A 19,675-nucleotide genomic window follows, 5' to 3' on the forward strand; every position below is an offset into this window, starting at 1 on the left:
AACCCCACCAGTCCCCCCAAAACTCCCAGCCCCTGCCAGTCCTCCCAGTTCCTCATGGCCCAATAATGGGAATTGGGAAGTGTTGGATGGAGGGGGGTGGCTGGAACTGGGGGGATGGGAGGAGCTGGGGGGATGGAGGGGGGCTTGCACTCCCTTCCCACCCCTACTGCTGAGGGCCTGCCCTGCTTCTCCCTAGGGCCAGGCCCTCATATCCCCCTTCCCTGGGCCCCTGACCTGCCCCGTCTGCCCCCGTTAGCATCACCTGCCTGCGTCTGGCCCCCAGGCACCCCAGGTGTGGCTGCAGCACCAGCTGCTGGGACCTGTCAAGGTAAATTAGAGCCAGGATGGCTGGTGCCCCCACCGCTGCCTGCCTGGGAGCACGGGAGGGGCACTGGGGAGCCAGCGGCTGGGTGGTAGGTCCTGTCCCCTCACAGTCGGCCAGGCAAGGGGTCCCCGGATAACCTGCCCCACCCCAGAGCCAGCCGCATGTCGGCACCAGGCGAGGCGTCCCTGGATAACCAGCCCCCTCCCCACCCCAGAGCCAGCCACATGTCGGCACCGGGCGACGCGTCCCCGGATAACCAGCCCCCTCCCCACCCCAGAGCCAGCCACATGTCGGCACCGGCGAGGCGTCCCCGGATAACCTGCCCCCTGCCCTACCCCAGAGCCAGCTGCATGTCGGCACCGGCGAGGCGTCCCCGGATAACCTGCCCCCTGCCCTACCCCAGAGCCAGCCGCATGTCGGCACCGGGCGAGGGGTCCCCGGATAACCAGCCCCCTCCCCACCCCAGAGCAGCCGTGTCCTGGTGCCTGTTGAGGGGACCCCAGTAACTGGCCCTGCCCTGCCCCTGGCTTTGCCAGTGTCCCGGCGGGTGGGTGCGGCTGTGTGGCGGCTGGCCCGGCTGGTCATGCCCAGGGTTATATATAGCCGGGCTGGGCTCTAGGCCCACGCACACTTGCTGCATCATCAGTTCCCTGGCCGGGCCATATCACCTCCCCCCGGCCTGGTCTGATGGGGTGGGGCACGGGGCCAGTGATCTGGGGTCCAAGTGTGGAGATGTGGCCCCTCAGGGGTGGAGCAGGGGGCTGGGCTGAGACAAAGGGGTCCTGCTTAGGGGGTGCCGCCAGCCCCCGCCCCGGGCGAGGGCAAAAGGGGGTGGAGCATGGAGGGCTGATGTGATGGGGAAGGCATGTACCAGCTGCAGCTGTGAAAACACGGCTGGCCTGGGTCCCGATGGGGGGCAGTGATGGGGGGGAGCGGCCCAGGGCTGGGGGGAGGGACAGAGCAGCTTGCTGGAGAGGTGGGGGAGACCCACAAGGGGCGGTCTCCCCTCTGAGCCCTCTGCTTGGCCTGATCCCACCCCAGTTCGAGGTTGGCATCCAGGACCCAGCTGCCCCCCAATTGCGGTTATATAAGGCCAGGGGATCCAAGCCCCCCAGGCAGGATAATGGGCTGGTTCCCCCCTGCAGCTCTGGCCCCATCAGCAGAAAGCAGGGGGCAGGGGCAGCTTGGGGAGGGGGACATGCTCCCCAGAGAGAGCTGGGGGCCTGAGTAGGGGCACAATCAGCAGCAGGGGACTGTACTCCCAGGAGTCCCCATATAACCAGCTCCCCCACCCTGCCCCACCCCAGAGGGGGCTGCATCTCAGGGCCTGAGGGGCTGGGGATTCTGCTGCCCTGCACAGTGGGATTATCCCAGAGGAAGTATCTGGGTGCGAGTCCCATCAGGTCCTGCTGTGAGGGGCTGAGGGGGGATCAGGCGGGAAGGGGGCTGGGGGAGCCCCCCCGCTGGTATTTGAGGAATGTGTCTTATCTCCAAAGCTCCAGGGTGGGGGGGTGGAGATGGTGCTCAGGCCATCTCTAACCACCAGCTCCCATTCCCCTCCCCGAGCCGGGAGAGAACCCAGGAGTCCTGGCTCCCAGCCCCCCTGCTCTCAGCACTAGGCCCCACGCCCCCCGCCCCCCCCGAGCTGGGGCTGGACAAATCCGTTGAGGCCAGACGCCTTCTCGGGCCAGAGATCAGTGCAGGAATTCGCTCTCCCGGCCTCACATCCTCTCCCTGCATTCCTGCCCCGGCCAGCTGAGCCCACGGCCCCCCGTGACCGGAGCTGAAGATGCCCGGCAGATGAGAGAGCGCGACACGGGACCAGATACAGGACTAGGCGGGAGCAAAACAGCCCTCAACCCCCGCCAGGGAGAGAACCCAGGAGTCCGGGCTCCCAGCCCCCCCCCCGCTCTAACCACCAGCTCCACTCCCCTCCCAGAGCTGGGGAAAGAACCCAGGAGTCCTGGCTCCCAGCCCTCTGCTCTACCCCACCAGCCCCGGCTCCCCTCCCAGAGCTGGGGAAAGAACCTAGGAGTCCTGGCTCCCAGCCCTCTGCTCTACCCCACCAGCCCCGGCTCCCCTCCCAGAGCTGGGGAAAGAACCCAGGAGTCCTGGCTCCCAGCCCTCTGCTCTACCCCACCAGCCCCTGCTCCCCTCCCAGAGCCAGGGAGAGAACCCAGGAGTCTGGGCTCCCAACCTTCCCTGCTCTACCCGAGCAACCCCACTCCCCTCCCAGACCCAGGAGAGAACCCAGGAGTCCTGTCTCCCAGACCCCCCTGCTCTAACCCACCAGCCCTGCTCCACTCCCAGAGCCAGGGAGAGAACCCAGGAGTCCTGGCTCCCAGCCCCTGCTCTAACCACCAGCTCCACTCCCCTCCAGGAGTCACCCCCTCCATCCGTCTGTCCATCCCCCTGCCCCTCTGTCACGGACTCACAGGTCATGCGGACTCTTGGACCCATACGGTCCCTGGGGAAACCCCCTTCACTGTGACAGCCCTTCTCGGGGGTCCAGCCCCTCCACCTCCTGGAGCCACACCTCTCTGAGCCCCCACCCTCCGGTCTTCCCAGCTGGGCATCTGACGCCACCTCCCCCAAGCTCCCCCCCCGTCCATTGTCTTCTCTCCAGGTAAACAGGTTGCCTGGGGCCCCTCTCCCCCCTTCTGGCTCCTCTGGCTGGACCTGGCTGGTCCGGTCACTGGGGTCCCCGCAGCCCATTGTCCCCCGACTGGCCAGACTCTGCTGGGGCTCCTGGTCTCCAGGTCCCCAGTCACTGGGGTCTCCACTCCCCATGCTATTGGCCGGGGTCCCACATTCCCTCACTGGCCCTGTGTCCCCACAAACCCCCTCTCCCACCCCCTCGTTAAACCAGTAACACCCAAGGAAACTGAGTCCCAACCCCTCAGCATGCAAACCACTGACAAAACCAAGAGACCCCCCCTCACATTGTCACCCCATCCGCCCGTCTGTCCATCCCCCACCCTGCATCTGTCTGTCCATCTCCACCCCCTCCATCCTCTGTCCATCCCCCGCCCCCTCCATCCATCCGTCCATCCCCACCCCCTCCATCCATCTCTCCGTCCTGTCACTGGATCCCCGGGCCATGCTCTGGACCTGCTCCCTTCGAAGCCGGGCAGGACTCTGGGGACCCTCCTCTCTTGGCACCGACTGTCCCCAGGGCAAGACACTAGCCCCGGCTTCCACCTTCCTGGGTCCGACCTCCAGAGCCTCCAGCCTCCCCTGCCCCACCGTGCACTTCCCGCAGCAAGTTCCCCCAGGCGGGGGGTCCTGTGGGGGCCAGAGGGTCCTGCCCCCCAACTCCGCAGTCAGACGGGACTCAGCCAGCCAGGAAAACAGATGACAGGAACATGGTCTAAAACAGAGCTTGTAGGTGCAGAGACCAGGACCCCTCAGCCAGGTCCGTCTTGGGGGGCAGGGAGGCCAGACCCCAGTTCTGGCCCCCCTCCATTTCCCCAGCCAGCCCCAAACTGAAACTCTCCTCCCCTCCTCCGGCCTTTGTCCCTTTCCCGGGCCAGGAGTCACCTGATCTTTGTTCCCCAACCCCTTCCGTCGGCACCTTGCAGGAGACAGGGTGTTGGCCATTCTCTGTGCAGACCCCATCCCACTGGCCCCCCAGGACTCTGCGACAATCACCCCCCTGATCTCCCCCACCTGGATATTTAAGAAACGCCTAGGGGAAACTGAGGCACCCACCAAGTATTCAGAGAGAACATTCCCACTTTGTCACACCCTTCAGTTGGCACCTTTGCAGAGGGCGGCCCAGGAGACAGGCCATCGGCCATTCTCTGTGCAGACGGCATCACATGGGCCCTCTATCCCCTCACCTAGATACTTAAGAAATGTCTAGGGGAAACTGAGGCACCCACCCAATATTCAGAGAAAACATTAAGAACATTCCCACTTCATCACATACCCCCAATTCCGTCCATCCCTCTGTCCATCCCTACCCCCTATCCACCCACAGACACCCTAACTGCATCTATACAAGGTCTCCCCCACAGCTCTTCACACCCCCCATAGATCCCATGCTGCCCCAAATGGGGCTTAGAATCCCCCCAGCTCCTCCTGCCCCACAGCGCCCCCCCATCTCTGTGTGGGTTTGACTTTCCCGGCCTCTGGCTTTTTGGCAGGTGGCTGATGGGATCCAGATGTGGGCCTGGCTTGTGTGTGCGCATCCGGCATCCAGCTCCCAGGGAGTGAATCCACCCAGCCAGACCCACAGTGCCGCCCGCCCTGTCCTGTCCTGCTCCCAGCCTGCGGGAAGGGGAGACGAGCAGACGCCCCCAGGAACGGCCGCATTCCCCACCTGAATCCCCCCGAAGGTAGGGCTCTGGCGGTGGCAGGGGCGGCTTTGGACCCAGCAATCTGGAGTGACTTTTTGGGGTACGGAGCACTCCCAAAGCAGATAGACCCCCCCTCACATAAGCTCACTGGACTCCTGGGTTTTAGGGGAGGCATATCTCCCATGGTGGGGGTGGAATTCCCTCTGCATCAGCTTCCAGGACTCCAGGGTTCTATTTTTTTGGAGAGGGTGGAATGGGGGCTCCTCACCTGTCCCAAAACAGACAGATCTTCCCCTGGGTTCTGGGGTTCGGTTTTATTGGGGCAGGGGGGCAGCCGCAATCCAGTGGGAGAGATTCCTCCAGCATCAGGTCCCAGGACTCCTGGGTTCTATTTTTCTGGGGGGTCAGCCCCCATTCATGGGGGGAAATTCCCTGGTATTGCTTTCCTGGGTTCTGTTGTTTTTTTGGTGTGTGTGTGTGGGGGGGGGGGCTGTAGCCTCAGTGCCGGGGGGCGATTCCCTCACAGAGCAGCTCCCTGGACTCCTGGCTTCTTGCACTATTGCCTTGGGGTTGTACGTTCCCCTCTGTGTCCCATGTTCTGTGCTCCCAGCTTGGCTTGTCTTGGCAGGCGCCGAGGGGATGGAAAACAGGATCTGTCGGTTTTTCCTCTGTCCCTGGCGCTCAGGGGAACGAGCGGGAGGGATTCCCAGCCGGCAAACAAGCTGTCTTGGACTGATGCTTTCTGGACCACAGGGGGTGGATCACATCCCAGATCCACCGCTGTACATCCGGAGTCAGCCCACTGCAGCACAGAACCCAGGAGTCCTGGCTCCCAGGCTCCCCGCACCAGACCCCACTCCCTTCCCAGAGCCAGGGAGGGAACCCAGGAGTGCTGGCTACTGGAGGGGGGGCTGCCTGGGCCACCCACCACCCAGTGGCATCAGGGTATGGTGCCACGTGGGAACCTGATGGCTGGCAGAGCCCTGGTGGAGCGGAGACACCAGGGCTGGGCCAGGTGATGGAGGCGGTGAATGGTGAGGCTGTGTGTGGCCACTGGTTGTGATGAACGTGCCCCTACCGGCCCCCAGAGCTGGGGGCACCGGAGGGGACATTTGAGGGGGGCTGCAAGGAAGGTTTAATCACAGGCTGCCTTGGTTCTCTCACGGGAGTGGGGTCTGGTGGTTAGAGTGGGGCAGGGGGTGTGGGGGAGCCAGGACTCCTGGGTTCCATTTGCAGCCCTTTGGTTGGCTTCAAGCAGAGACCCACAAATCGAGTCACAGGTTCTGTGTGTGCCCGAGTCAGCCCCCTTCCTAGATCTTAGAGCTGGGGAGAGAACCCAGGAATCCTGGCACCCAGTCTCCCTGCTCTGACCACAAGACCCCCCTCCCCTCCCAGAGCCAGGGGAGAACCCAGGAGTCCTGGTAGGGCTTGTGCTAGAGAGTTCCCAGGCAGACCGTGTGCTGGGCACTCCCAGACTCCTGGGTTCCCTGCTGCTCCATCCCTTTCCCAACGGCTATAGACATGCCCATGGAGCCCCACTCCAGCGACAGCCCCCCAGGAGACCTGCCCCCACCCTGGGTGGTTAGGTCGCCCCTTGGCAGAAGGGTTGGTGAGGTGGCATCTGCTGAGCTATCAGCCCTGGCCCTGTACCCGGAGTCGAATCCCAGGATCGACCCAGGACGCTGGGTTCCCTTCCCGGCGCCAGCCCGACTCCTTGGCGCTGTCACACGGTGCCTGCAGCTGGGAACTGCGGGCAATGACCCTGCGTTTGTCCGTTCGGCTCTCAGGGTGGGGATGTCTCCCCCCCAGGGGTCTGTGCAGCGTCCCACACAACGGGGCCCTGATCTCAGTCCGGGTGGAGGGGCGGGGTCTGGACACCTGGGTTCTCTCCCCAGCTCTGGGAGGGAAGTGGGGGCTGGTGGTTAGACCAGGGGGGAGCCAGGACTCCTGGGTTCTCACCCCGGCTCTGGGAGGGGAGTGGGGGCTGGTGGTTAGAGCAGGGAGGGCTGGGAGCCAGGACTCCTGGGTTCTCTGCCCGGCTCTGGGAGGGGAGTGGGGGCTGGTGGTTAGAGCAGGGGGGGCTGGGAGCCAGGACTCCTGGGTTCTCTCCCTGGCTCTGGGAGGGGAGTGGGGGCTGGTGGTTAGAGCAGGGGGGAGCCAGGACTCCTGGGTTCTCTCCCCAGCTCTGGGAGGGCAGGGGGGTCTGGTGAGTCAGAGCAAGGGGCTGGGTGCCCGGATACCTGGGTTCCGTTATTGAAATCAGGATCAGCCTTGACCCCCTGCAATCAGTTGAGTGACCCTCCCAGACCCCGACCCTGAGGCTGGATGGGAGCCGGCACCCTCCCGTGGGCACAGGCCCCGTCTCCCCCACCTCCCCCCCCGCCCCGTGGCAGTAACTCTGTGGTCTGCCGGGCCCAGTCCAGTCCCTGGCTCAGCCCCAGCCCCGCGCTGGTTCCAAACCCCTAGGCGTGACCCCCTTGTTCCGCTCCGGCCGCTGAGCGCAAACACGCCTCGGCTGCGGGGACAAAGGCTCTATTGTGGGCACTGGGGGGGGCATGGGGCTGGGGGGGGCCGCGTGGGTTTGGCCGCGGACAGCAGCCGGCTGTAATTGCTGGCTGCATCCCCAGAGCTGGAGCTGGTGCCGGGGCTGAGTCCTGGCCCGAGCTGCTGGACTGGGATAGGGTCATCCGGACGTACAGAGGAGCAGAACTGGCCCTGCCCCCAGCACAATCAGGAGTGACTCCAGATTGGCCCTGGGGGAGCTGAGCTCTGAACCGGGTCCTGCCCTGATGCTGTGCTCTGGGGCTGGGCCTGAATCGTGCCTCCTGCCCCCCACTCCCCTCCGCTGCCCCATGGAACATGAGTTGAGTCCCCACATCCCCGGCACCGAGTCAAAGCCAACAAGCAGCCAGAGCCGTGGGGAGCTCAGCCTGGGGAGAAGGGAGCCAGGCTCTCCCCGGGCAGCCAGGGCCGGGCGTGGGGGGCGCCGTGCTGCCGGGGGCTCGGCAGGGGGTGCTGTCTCTGCTTTTCCCTTTGGCCTTCCTGGGGCTGCGCCCCCCCCCCATAACCCAGCCTGTGAACCCCTCCGTGGCCGCGGCCAGGTGGTGGGGGGGCATGGAAAAAGCGAGGCAATGGGCAGCTCCCTTCCCAAGGTAACTGCTCCCCACAGGCTGCCTGGCTGGCGGCCCCCTCCCCTCGGCCCAGACACAGCCCCCTCTCGCTCCCAGATGGTGGGGGAAACTGAGGCACAGAATGGTGGGGGGTGAACCCCACTTCTCAGGACAGAACCCAGGAGTCCTGGCTACCAGCCCCCCGACACACTTTGACCCACCAGACCCCCTCCCCTCCCAGAGCTGACTGGGCTCCGGGATGGGGGACTCGTGCTGGGGCTGCGGGTGAGGATTTGGGGGGGGTCTGGTCCCCGCACTCCCTGTAGCCAGCTGTCTCCCCCTCTATCCCCCACCCCCCTCATCTCTCCCCCTGGCAGTGGGGTCTGTGGGCAGCTGTTTAGAGCCATCCCAGGCCCCGCCCCCCAGCTCAGGCGCTCGGGGCTGGTCCCTTGTGGAGTCTCTAATTGTGGCCCCAGCCCAGCCTGTCATTGTCGAGCTTATTTTATCCTGGCCGCAGCAGTGGGGTCACGGCCTGGCCCTGAGCCCTGGCTCACCCCACAGACCCTTCGCCTGCTGGGCACAGGCCCCATGGAGCTGCCCCCTGCTCCACCCCAGAGCCAGCCGCAGCCTGGCGCTGGGCGCGGGGTCCCCATATCACCAGCCCCTGCCCCCATGCTGCCCCTAACCCCATCCTCCCCTCTCGCCCCCAGCCCCACCATGCTGCGTGTGCTGCTGCTGGCCGCCCTGCTGGGCCTGGCGGGGGCGCTGCCCTTCGAGCAGGCGGCCTTCTGGGATTTCTCCATGGACGACGGGCCGGCCGTGCAGAACGACGAAGAGGAGGCTTCGGGCATCTTCCCCACCTCGGGGGTCCCCGACTTCGAGGACGTCATCACTGCCTACGGGGGGCTGTGCCCCTTCGGCTGCCACTGCCACCTGCGGGTGGTGCAGTGCTCTGACCTGGGTATGCCCGGCACCGGGGTTCCTGTCCCACAGCGGGGGAGAGGGGGCGAGCGGGCTGGGGGCCAGGACGCCTGGGTTCTCGCCCCAGCCCTGGGAGGGGAGTGGGGTCAGGATATAGACTGTGGGTCTCCCCCCTGCAGTGGTGTCTCCGAATCCCAGTTTGCGGGGGGAATGTTTGGGTTTCCCGGTGCCCCGTCTCACCCCCCGTCTCTTCCCCCAGGCCTGAGGTCAGTGCCCAAGGAAATCGCCCCCGACACGAAGCTGCTGGATCTGCAGAACAACCAGATCACGGAGCTGCGGCCTGAGGATTTCAAGGGGCTGCATCACCTCTATGTGCGTCCCCTGGGGCCCCCTGGCCTCCACAACACCCCACGGCTCGGCCCCGCCCCACAGCGCCCCCTGCCTCCCCCACGGCCCTGCCACACAGCCCCCCCAGCCTACCCCATGGCCTGGCCCCGCCCCACAGCCCCCCCTGCCTCCCCCATGGCCCTGCCACACAGCCCCCCCTGCCTACCCCACGGCTCTGCCACACAGCCCCCCCTGCCTCCCCCATGGCCCTGCCACACAGCCCCCCCTGCCTACCCCATGGCCTGGCCCTGCCCCACAGCCCCCCCTGCCTCCCCCATGGCCCTGCCACACAGCCCCCCCTGCCTCCCCCACGGCCTGGCCCTGCCCCACAGCCCCCCCTGCCTACCCCACGGCTCTGCCACACAGCCCCCCCTGCCTCCCCCACGGCCCTGCCACACAGCCCCCCCTGCCTCCCCCACAGCTCTGCCACACAGCCCCCCGTGCCTACCCCATGGCCTGGCCCCGCTCCACAGCCCCCCCTGCCTCCCCCACGGCCCTGCCACACAGCCCCCCCGCCTACCCCACAGCTCTGCCACACAGCTCCCCCTGCCTCCCCCATGGCCCTGCCACACAGCCCCCCCTGCCTACCCCATGGCCTGGCCCTGCCCCACAGCCCCCCCTGCCTCCCCCACGGCCCTGCCACACAGCCCCCCCTGCCTCCCCCACAGCTCTGCCACACAGCCCCACCTGCCTACCCCACGGCCCTGCCACACAGCCCCCCCTGCCTACCCCATGGCCTGGCCCCGCCCCACAGCCCCCCCTGCCTCCCCCACGGCCCTGCCACACAGCCCCCCCGCCTACCCCACGGCTCTGCCACACAGCCCCCCCTGCCTCCCCCACGGCCCTGCCACACAGCCCCCCCTGCCTACCCCATGGCCTGGCCCCGCCCCACAGCCCCCCCTGCCTCCCCCATGGCCCTGCCACACAGCCCCCCCTGCCTCCCCCACGGCCTGGCCCTGCCCCACAGCCCCCCCTGCCTACCCCACGGCTCTGCCACACAGCCCCCCCGCCTCCCCCACGGCCCTGCCACACAGCCCCCCCGCCTCCCCCACAGCTCTGCCACACAGCCCCCCCTGCCTACCCCATGGCCTGGCCCCGCCCCACAGCCCCCCCTGCCTCCCCCACGGCCCTGCCACACAGCCCCCCCGCCTACCCCACGGCTCTGCCACACATCCCCCCCTGCCTCCCCCACAGCTCTGCCACACAGCCCCCCCTGCCTACCCCACGGCCCTGCCACACAGCCCCCCCTGCCTACCCCATGGCCTGGCCCTGCCCCACAGCCCCCCCTGCCTCCCCCATGGCCCTGCCACACAGCCCCCCCGCCTCCCCTACGGCCCTGCCACACAGCCCCCCCTGCCTCCCCCACAGCTCTGCCACACAGCCCCCCCTGCCTACCCCACGGCCCTGCCACACAGCCCCCCCTGCCTACCCCATGGCCTGGCCCCGCCCCACAGCCCCCCCTGCCTCCCCCATGGCCCTGCCACACAGCCCCCCCTGCCTCCCCCACGGCTCTGCCACACAGCCCCCCCGCCTCCCCTACGGCCCTGCCACACAGCCCCCCCTGCCTCCCCCACAGCTCTGCCACACAGCCCCCCCTGCCTCCCCCACGGCTCTGCCACACAGCCCCCCCGCCTCCCCCACAGCTCTGCCACACAGCCCCCCCTGCCTACCCCACGGCCCTGCCACACAGCCCCCCCTGCCTACCCCATGGCCTGGCCCCGCCCCACAGCCCCCCCTGCCTCCCCCATGGCCCTGCCACACAGCCCCCCCTGCCTCCCCCACGGCCTGGCCCTGCCCCACAGCCCCCCCTGCCTACCCCACGGCCCTGCCACACAGCCCCCCCTGCCTACCCCATGGCCTGGCCCCGCCCCACAGCCCCCCCTGCCTCCCCCACGGCCCTGCCACACAGCCCCCCCTGCCTCCCCCACAGCTCTGCCACACAGCCCCCCCTGCCTACCCCACGGCCCTGCCACACAGCCCCCCCTGCCTACCCCATGGCCTGGCCCCGCCCCACAGCCCCCCTGCCTCCCCCACAGCTCTGCCACACAGCCCCCCCTGGCATTGACAGCGTACCCCTGCCCTGCCCTCCCACAGCACTCTGTGACTCTCACAGCACCCCCTGCTGGGAGAGGCTGGTACTGCAGCCTCCTGCCGGCTTGGTAACCCTTGTGCACCTCTGCCCATAGGCCTTGATGCTGGTGAACAACAAGATCTCGCGGGTGCACGAAAAGGCCTTCAGCCCCCTGCACCGGCTGCAGAAGCTCTACATCTCCAAGAACCAGCTGGCCGAGATCCCGCCCAACCTGCCGCCCTCCCTGGTCGAGCTGCGAATCCACGACAACAAGATCCGCAAGGTGCCCAAGGACGTCTTCAAGGGGCTCAACAACATGAACTGCATCGGTGAGACGGGCTGCCGGGCCCATCGCCCCGGCATCCGGCCTGCCAGGGCCCCATCTACCCTGGAATCCCACCTCCCAGCCTATCTACCCCATCATCCGACCTGCCAGCCCATTGCCCTGGCATCCCGCCTGCCAGGGGCCCATCTATCCCAGCATCCCGCCTCCCAGCCCATCTACCCCGGCATCCCGCCTCCCAGCCCATCTAACCCGGCATCCCACCTGCCAGCCCATCGCCCCGGCATCCCGTCTGTCAGGGGCCCATCTACCCCGGCATCCCGCCTCCTAGCCCATCGCCCCAGCATCCCACCTGCCAGGGGCCCATCTACCCCAGCATCCTGCCTCCCAGCCCATCGCCCCGCGTCCCGCCTGCCAGGGCCCCATCTACCCCGGCATTCCGCCTCCTAGCCCATCGCCCCAGCATCCCACCTGCCAGGGGCCCATCTACCCCAGCATCCTGCCTCCCAGCCCATCTACCCCGGCATCCCGCCTCCCAGCCCATCTACCCTGGCATCCCGCCTGCCAGCCCATCGCCCCGGCATCCTGCCTGCCAGCCCCCCACGGGCCCATCACCCCACCATCCTGCCAGGGGCCCAGCTATCCCAGCATCCCGCCCCCCATGTGCCCATCAGCCTGGCATCCTGCCTCCCAGCCCCCCATGCGTCCATCGCGCCAGCATCCCGACTGCCAGCCCCCCAGGGGCCCAATCCTGATCACCAGCACCCTCTGCCCTGCTGCCCACTCCCCCAGCGCCCGCCCCGACAGCCTGGGGAGAGCGCCCCCTGCCCTGCCCCCTGCCCCACTGCCCACCCCCTGGTGCCCCCCAGCACCTGGCCATGACCACTGGGGGAGAGTTCCCCCAGGCTGGATGAGCTGTGGGTGACTCCAGTCTCTCTTCCCCTAGAGATGGGGGGCAACCCTTTGGAGAACAGCGGATTTGAACCCGGCGCCTTCGATGGCCTGAAGCTGAATTATCTGCGCATCTCAGAGGCCAAGCTGACGGGTATCCCCAAAGGTAACCGCCCAGTCCCCCCTACAGCCCCCCAGTCTGCCCCACAGCCCCCTGCTCTTCCCCCAAACCCCCCCAGCCCTTGCCCACCCAGCCCACTGGCTGACCCCATGGTGTCTTGGGACCCCCAGTGCTGCCGTCTCCATGTCTGGGACCTCTCCCCACCCTGCTCCTCAGGTCTCCCCAGATCCTTCCCCTACACATCTGAGATCCCCCACTCCGCAGTTCAGAGACACCCCACTCTGGCTGGGACCCCCCACTCCCCGGAGCACTGGGGCCCCTCACCCCACTGGCTGGGGGGTGGGAAGAGCTGGAGGTCAGGGCCTCAGAGCCCCCCCTGCACCGTGCCCCCCCAGCAATCCCCTCCTGATCAAACCCAGCTCCCCCCACTTCCCCACTCTTGGGATCCTCCCGAGTCTGCCCTGCATGTCACCTGCCCCTGGCTCCCAGCCCCCTGACCCCCCTTCTCTGCCCCCCAGACCTGCCCGAGACCCTAAACGAGCTGCACCTGGATCACAACAAAATCCAGGCCATTGAGCTGGAAGACCTGATCCGCTATGGGAAGCTGACCAGGTAACTGCCCCCAGCCCTCCAACAGCCCCCGGCCCCCAACTGCCCCGGCCCCTCCCGATCCGCTACAGGAAGCTGGCCAGATAACTGCCCCCAGCCCCCCAATAGCCCCCGGCCCCCAACTGCCCCGGCCCCCCGATCCGCTACAGGAAGCTGGCCAGGTAACTTCCCACACCCCCAACGGCCCCTGGCTCCCAACTGCCCCGGCCCCCCCGATCCGCTACGGGAAGCTGGCCAGGAAACTGCCCCGCACCTGCCCCCCGGTCCCCAGAAATAGCTTCACATGGTCCAGCCTTTAGAGGGAGCCACAGAGCCCCATGGCATGAAGTGAGGAGACTTGTCTGCGTCCACTCGACCCCCAACATCCCAGGTACCCCACCCCTCTGCCCATCCTCCATCCCATAGACACCCCACCCCTTTGCCCAGCCCCCACCCCATAGGCACCCCACCCCTTTGCCCAGCCCCCACTCCATAGGCACCCCACCCGCCCCGTCCATCCGTCCATCCCCCGCTCTCCCCGCAGGCTGGGCCTAGGGCACAATGCCATGCGGATGATCGAGAACAGGAGCCTGGCCTTCGTCCCGGCGCTCCGGGAGCTGCACCTCGACCACAACCGGCTCTCTCGCGTACCCCCTGGGCTGCCCGGCCTCCGCTTCCTGCAGGTGAGAATGATAAAGGGGGGCAGAGGGGCTTATGGGAAAATCTCCCTCTCCCTTTCCACAAGCCTGGGGGAGTGGGGGAGCCCCCCCATGAACCTCTTCTCGCCTCCCTCTGATGGGGGGCTCTGTGGGGGGCTGGCCAAACTCTCCTATTCAGCCCCACTATGCCTTCCCCCAGGTGGGCATTAGAGGGTTTGGGGGGGGGCTCTGTGGTTTTGGGGGGCTGTGCAGGAAACTGAGGGGTTCTGAGGGGTTGAGGGGGCTGGGGGGTTCTTGGGAGTAGGGCTGGGAGGGTTGGGGTGTTCTGGGGGGCTGTGATGGGGGTCTGGGGGGATGTGATGAGACGGGAGGTTCTGGGGGTGCTGGGGGCTGTGATGGGGGTCTGGGGGCTGTGCTAGGGAGTCTGGGGGTGTGACGGGTGGGGGGCCTGGGGGTGCTGTCTGACCCCCCCATCTCCCCTCCCCCCAGGTGGTGTACCTGCACGCCAATGACATCACTCAGGTGGGGGTGAACGATTTCTGCCCCGTGGGATTCGGAGTGAAGCGAGCCTATTACAACGGAATCAGCCTCTTCGGGAACCCGGTCCCCTACTGGGAGGTGCAGCCAGCCACCTTCCGCTGCGTCACCGACCGCCTGGCCATCCAGTTCGGCAATTACAAGAAATAAGGGGGCTGGGGAGGGGGGACAGGGTGGGGGTGCAGTGGGGAGGGGGAGCCAGGGGAGGTGTAGGGGGAATAGAAGGAGGCAGCAGGGGATCTGGGGGTGCAGAGAATGGGGAAACCTGAGGCCTGTTGGGTCCAGCGCTGTGGCCCCATTACCTGCCATGCTGGGGGGCTCCATGGCACGGGGAGCGGCTCTAACTCAGCTCCCTCCCACAGCGGCGATACCCCAGCTCTGCATTGTCCCATTGGCATCGACTCGGTAACCCACAAAGCACATGCCCCAGTATCGGCAGGATCGGGGCCGCTGGGATCTTACTGCCAATCCTTGGAAAGTTCCCCAACTCCCCCCGCCCCAATCACCCCTGGGACCACTTGTCCCCCAAGTCATGAAAACGGGATGGGAAGGTTGAGGGTTTGGCCCCAAACCAGTTAGAATTTTGTAACTTGGGGGGGAAGGCCCCCAAAGGTGACAACATCTTGCAAGAGAATTGCAAACAAATTGACAAAGAAAATCTTGAAACCATCAGGGAGAAAATGTAGGGTGAAAAATGGAGAAAATTTGTAACAATTGTGGCAGAATTTTGCAGGCTGACTTCTTTGCAAATTGCCAAGAAACAGCCAGGAAATTGGTGAGCCAAAGCCATGGAGAATATTGCATTTTTTGGGGACACACATTTGCATGAATATTTTGCCCTAAAAGCATCATGGAGGAAATTGTAAAAATTTTGCAAAAAAGTTCTTGCCACGTTTGCATGAAAAGATTGAAAAAAAGGAAAGTCATGAAGAAAAGTACAAAAAGTGTATCATACATTTGCATACATATGCATGAGCTTCGCTACAAAAAGCAAACCAAACACCCCCTTAATTTTGAATGAAAATCCAAGAAAAATTTATCCCCAAAAAATTAAATTTTGCATTAAAGTACAAAAGTATTTTGCAAAAAATTCATTGGGAAAATTGCAAAAGAAAACTTATAAATTTGCATGAGAAAGGGGAAATGGCTAATGCTGTCACGCAGGAAATGGCAAATATTTTGAAGAATGTCTTGAATGCATTGAATGCATGTGTGTGAAAATGCATGACACTTTTGCAAACCAGTGATAACTTGGCGATAAAACTCAAGAATGTCACAGAGAAAAGAGCAAACATTTGTTTTAAAAATATTTGCAAATTTGCACGAACACTCCAAGATCTGCACAAAATGGCACCCCCAAAAGTCATGAAGAAACCTGAAAACAGTTGGTGAAAATAAATATTAAAACCAGCCTGTAACCATTTACGAGAAACATAATGGCAAATTCTGGCCAAAATGTCGCAAACGGTTGCTGAAAATATTGCAGAAAATGGGGCCACCGATCGTGCAAAATGCGCAAAGCAACTTGTGAAAATCTGGCAAAGGCAAAAACGTGGAAAAGACAAGAGGAGATCGTGCAAAGCTGGTGCAAAAGAATCCCCCTGTCCCCACATGGCAAACCCTCTGCACACAAAACGCGCTCCGTTCTGCACTAATTAGTGCAAATGTTTCCCGCGCGATTCTGCAGCACCCACCTCGCAAGCTGCCTGTGAGAGCAGAGCACTGCCCGCCCCCCCCCCCGAATGGCCCCTACGGGGGTGGCTGCGGAACTCATGGGGGGCCCCTGTTGCTGGGGGGGAGGGCAGATTTGCATCCCTGCTTCTTCAAAGACCCGTGGGGGCGGGGGCAGGAAACTTCCCGCTTTGCACCAACTTTCAGCCTCCTGGGTTTTCCCTTCTTCTTCCGGCTGGGGCCCCGATCCAGCCCTGTCAAGGCCCGATTTCCTCGGGCTAGGGTAGCTGTGGCCAGGGCCTGCAGGGCCATGGGGAGGGGGCACCCCCCAGGGTGGGGTCCGGACGACCAAGTAACTGTGGGACGGGGTGCCCAGGGGCTCCTCGCCATCCTCAGAGTTGACCCCCCCGGCCCCCCGAGCTGCGAGCCGAGCCCCCCCCCGCGGTAGTGACTGTGCGTGTGTAAAATGTGCAAGAGACACGCCGAGAACGGCGGTGAATAAAAGTTATTTAGCGTCGGGCTCTGTTGCGCCCCTGCATGGCGTGGCCGGGTCTGCGAGAGTGGGGCAGGGGCCTGGCCCCTCTGGGGGGTGCGCCTCCCCCCCGCCCCAGGAGGGACTGGCTGGCTTGGGGGGCAGGGAGTGAGGCAGGGGCCTGGTCCCTCTGGGGCAGGTCTCCATGGATGGCATCCAGCCCCCCGCTTTTCCAGGATGGGGGCGGCCTGGGCGCTGGGACGGGGGAACCAAGCATCGAAATTGCAACCAGCGCGAACGGCAGACCGAACCAGGTGCCGGGGTTTGGGGCCAGAAGAAAGAGAGACTGCCCCCAGTCCCCGCCCCACAGTGCCCCCCCTGAGCCCTCCGCCCCACAGAGCCCCCCACGGAGCCCCCATCCCACTCCTCACGGCCCATCCCTGCCTGCCGGGGAACAGCACACGTTGCCCAGCCCCATCTCCAGCCCCGGCCCCGCCTGTGCCCCAGGCTGGGAGAACCCGGCTCCAGCTCCAGGCCGCGATGGAGCCGGGCCCAGTCCCATTAGCTGAGGGCCCCTGGCCAGCCAGGCCCAGCACCCACTGAACCAGGCTCCTCGGGCCTCTGGCACCCGGCCCGGACCCAGCCCAGTGCCAGGAGACGGCTTGGAGCCATGGATGGCTCAGCCCGACCCTGGTATCCATCCCCCCTCCACCCATCTGTCCTTCCACCCACAGCCCTGTATCCATCCCTCCATCCCCCCACAAACCTGTATCCTTCCCTCCATCCCCCACTGCCCTGTATCCCTCCCTCCATCCCCCCATAACCCTGTATCCCTCATTTCATCCCCCTCGATCCCCCCACAGCCCTGTATCCCTCCCTCCATCCCCCCTCTGCCCATCTGTCCATCCCCCCATCGCCCTGTATCCTTCCCACCATCCCCCACAACCCTGTATCCATCCCTCCATCCCCCCACAACCCTGTATCCTTCCCTCCATCCCCCACTGCCCTGTATCCCTCCCTCCATCCCCCCATAGCCCTGTATCCCACATTTCATCCCCCTCGATCCCCCCACAGCCCTGTATACCTCCCTCCATCCCCCCTCCGCCCATCTGTCCATCCCCCCATCGCCCTGTATCCATCCCTCCATCCCCCCACAACCCTGTATCCTTCCCTCCATCCCCCACTGCCCTGTATCCCTCCCTCCATCCCCCCATAGCCCTGTATCCCTCATTTCATCCCCCTCGATCCCCCCACAGCCCTGTATCCCTCCCTCCATCCCCCCTCCGCCCATCTGTCCATCCCCCCATCGCCCTGTATCCTTCCCTCCATCCCCCCACAACCCTGTATCCTTCCCTCCATCCCCCCATCGCCCTGTATCCTTCCCTCCATCCCCCACAACCCTGTATCCATCCCTCCATCCCCCCACAACCCTGTATCCTTCCCTCCATCCCACTGCCCTGTATCCCTCCCTCCATCGCTCCGTCCCCACAAAGCCCTATATCCCTCCTTCCATCCCCCTATAGCCCTGTACCCCTCCCTCCATCCCCACAAAGCCCTATATCCCTCCTTCCATCCCCCCACAGCCCTGTATCCCTCCCTCCATTCCCCCTCCGCCCATCTGTCCATCCCCTCATTGCCCTGTATCCTTCCCTCCATCCCCCCACAACCCTGTATCCTTCCCTCCATCCCCCCATAGCCCTGTATCCCTCATTCCATCCCCCTCGATCCCCCCACAGCCCTGTATCCATCCCCCCTCCGCCCATCCATCCATCGCCCTGTATCCTTCCCTCCATCCCCCACAGCCCTGTATCCATCCCTCCATACCCCACAATCCTGTATCCCTCATTCCATCCCCCGCGATCCCCCCACAGCCCTGTATCCTCCCTCCATCCCCCAATAGCCCTGTATCCCTCATTCCAACCCCCTTGATCCCCCCACAGCCCTGTATCCCTCCTCCATCGCTCCGTCCCCACAAAGCCGTATATCCCTCCTTCCATCCCCCCATAGCCCTGTATCCCTCTCTCCATCCCCCTCAATCCCCCCACAGCCCTGTATCCCTCCTTCCATCCCCCCATAGCCCTGTATCCCTCTCTCCATCCCCCTCGATCCCCCCACAGCCCTTTATCCCTCCCTCCATCCCCCCTCCGCCCATCTATCCATTCCCCCATCGCCCTGTATCCATCCCTCCATCCCCCCACAACCCTGTATCCTTCCCTCCATCCCCCACTGCCCTGTATCCCTCCCTCCATCGCTCCGTCCCCACAAAGCCCTATATCCCTCCTTCCATCCCCCATAGCCCTGTATCCCTCCCTCCATCCCTTCTATCCCCCCACAGCCCTGTATCCCTCCTCCATCCCCCCACAACCCTGTATCTTTCCCTCCATCCCCCACTGCCCTGTATCCCTCCCTCCATCGCTCCCTCCCCACAAAGCCCTATATCCCTCCTTCCATCCCCCCATAGCCCTGTATCCCTCATTCCATCCCCCTCGATCCCCCCACAGCCCTTTATCCATCCCCCCTCCGCCCATCCGTCCATCCCCCCGTTGCTCTGTATCCTTCCCTCCATCCCCCACAGCCCTGTATTCATCCCTCCATACCCCACAATCCTGTATCCCTCATTCCATCCCCCGCAATCCCCCCACAGCCCTGTATCCTCCCTCCATCCCCCCTCTGCCCATCTGTCCTTCCCCCCACAGCCCTGTATCCCTCCCTCCATCCCTCCATCCCCCCACAACCCTGTATCCATCCCTCCATCCCCCCATAGCCCGGTATCCCTCATTCCAACCCCCTCGATCCCCCCACAGCCCTGTATCCCTCCCTCCATCCCCCCTCCGCCCATCTGTCCACCCCCCATCGCCCTGTATCCATCCCTCCATCCCCCCACAACCCTGTATCCTTCCCTCCATCCCCCACTGCCCTGTATCCATCCCTCCATCGCTCCATTCCCACAAAGCCCGATATCCCTCCTTCCATCCCCCCATAGCCCTGTATCCCTCATTCCATCCCCCTCGATCCCCCCACAGCCCTGTATCCCTCCCTCCATCCCCCCTCCACCCACGTGTCCATCCTCCCATTGCCCTGTATCCATCCCTCCATCCCCACACAGCCCTGTATCCCTCTCTCCATCCCCGTCGATCCCCCCACAGCCCTCCCTCCATTCCCCCTCCGCCCATCCATCCATCCCCTCATCGCTCTGTATCCTTCCCTCCATCCCCCCACAACCCTGTATCCATCCCTCCATCCCCCACAGCCCTGTATCCATCCCTCCATCCCCCCATAGCCTTGTAACCCTCTCTCCATCCCCCTCGATCCCCCCACAGCCCTGTATCCTCCCTCCA

The 19,675-nt window shown here is 64.9% G+C and overlaps 1 protein-coding gene across 2 annotated transcripts; it reads left to right on the plus strand.

Annotated features, from left to right (window-relative positions):
• Positions 1-4,476: 4,476 nt before the first annotated feature.
• On the plus strand, positions 4,477-16,316 carry BGN (biglycan). 2 transcript variants are annotated; one of them, XM_038381647.2, is made up of 9 exons: positions 4,477-4,606; positions 4,647-4,665; positions 8,447-8,697; positions 8,917-9,029; positions 11,231-11,444; positions 12,345-12,455; positions 12,929-13,022; positions 13,543-13,681; positions 14,147-16,316. In XM_038381647.2, exons 1-9 carry the CDS (start codon positions 4,492-4,494, stop codon positions 14,342-14,344), a joined length of 1,254 nt encoding a protein of 417 aa, XP_038237575.1. In that variant the 5' UTR covers positions 4,477-4,491; the 3' UTR covers positions 14,345-16,316. The 2 variants fall into 2 exon arrangements, with proteins under 2 accessions (XP_038237575.1, XP_038237573.1); XM_038381645.2 differs by having other exon boundaries at positions 4,510-4,665.
• Positions 16,317-19,675: the final 3,359 nt, after the last annotated feature.

Source organism: Dermochelys coriacea, chromosome 23, assembly GCF_009764565.3.
Source record: "Dermochelys coriacea isolate rDerCor1 chromosome 23, rDerCor1.pri.v4, whole genome shotgun sequence".
Classification (NCBI taxonomy): domain Eukaryota; kingdom Metazoa; phylum Chordata; order Testudines; family Dermochelyidae; genus Dermochelys; species Dermochelys coriacea.

Bases quoted from the DNA above. Each gene is read 5' to 3' on its own strand.
- BGN (XM_038381647.2), top strand. From the start codon at position 4,492: ATGTGGGCCTGGCTTGTGTGTGCGCATCCGGCATCCAGCTCCCAGGGA. The intron at 12,456-12,928 runs GTAACCGCCCAG...TCTGCCCCCCAG, and splicing joins GCTGACGGGTATCCCCAAAG to ACCTGCCCGAGACCCTAAAC. The intron at 13,023-13,542 runs GTAACTGCCCCC...CTCTCCCCGCAG, and splicing joins CGCTATGGGAAGCTGACCAG to GCTGGGCCTAGGGCACAATG.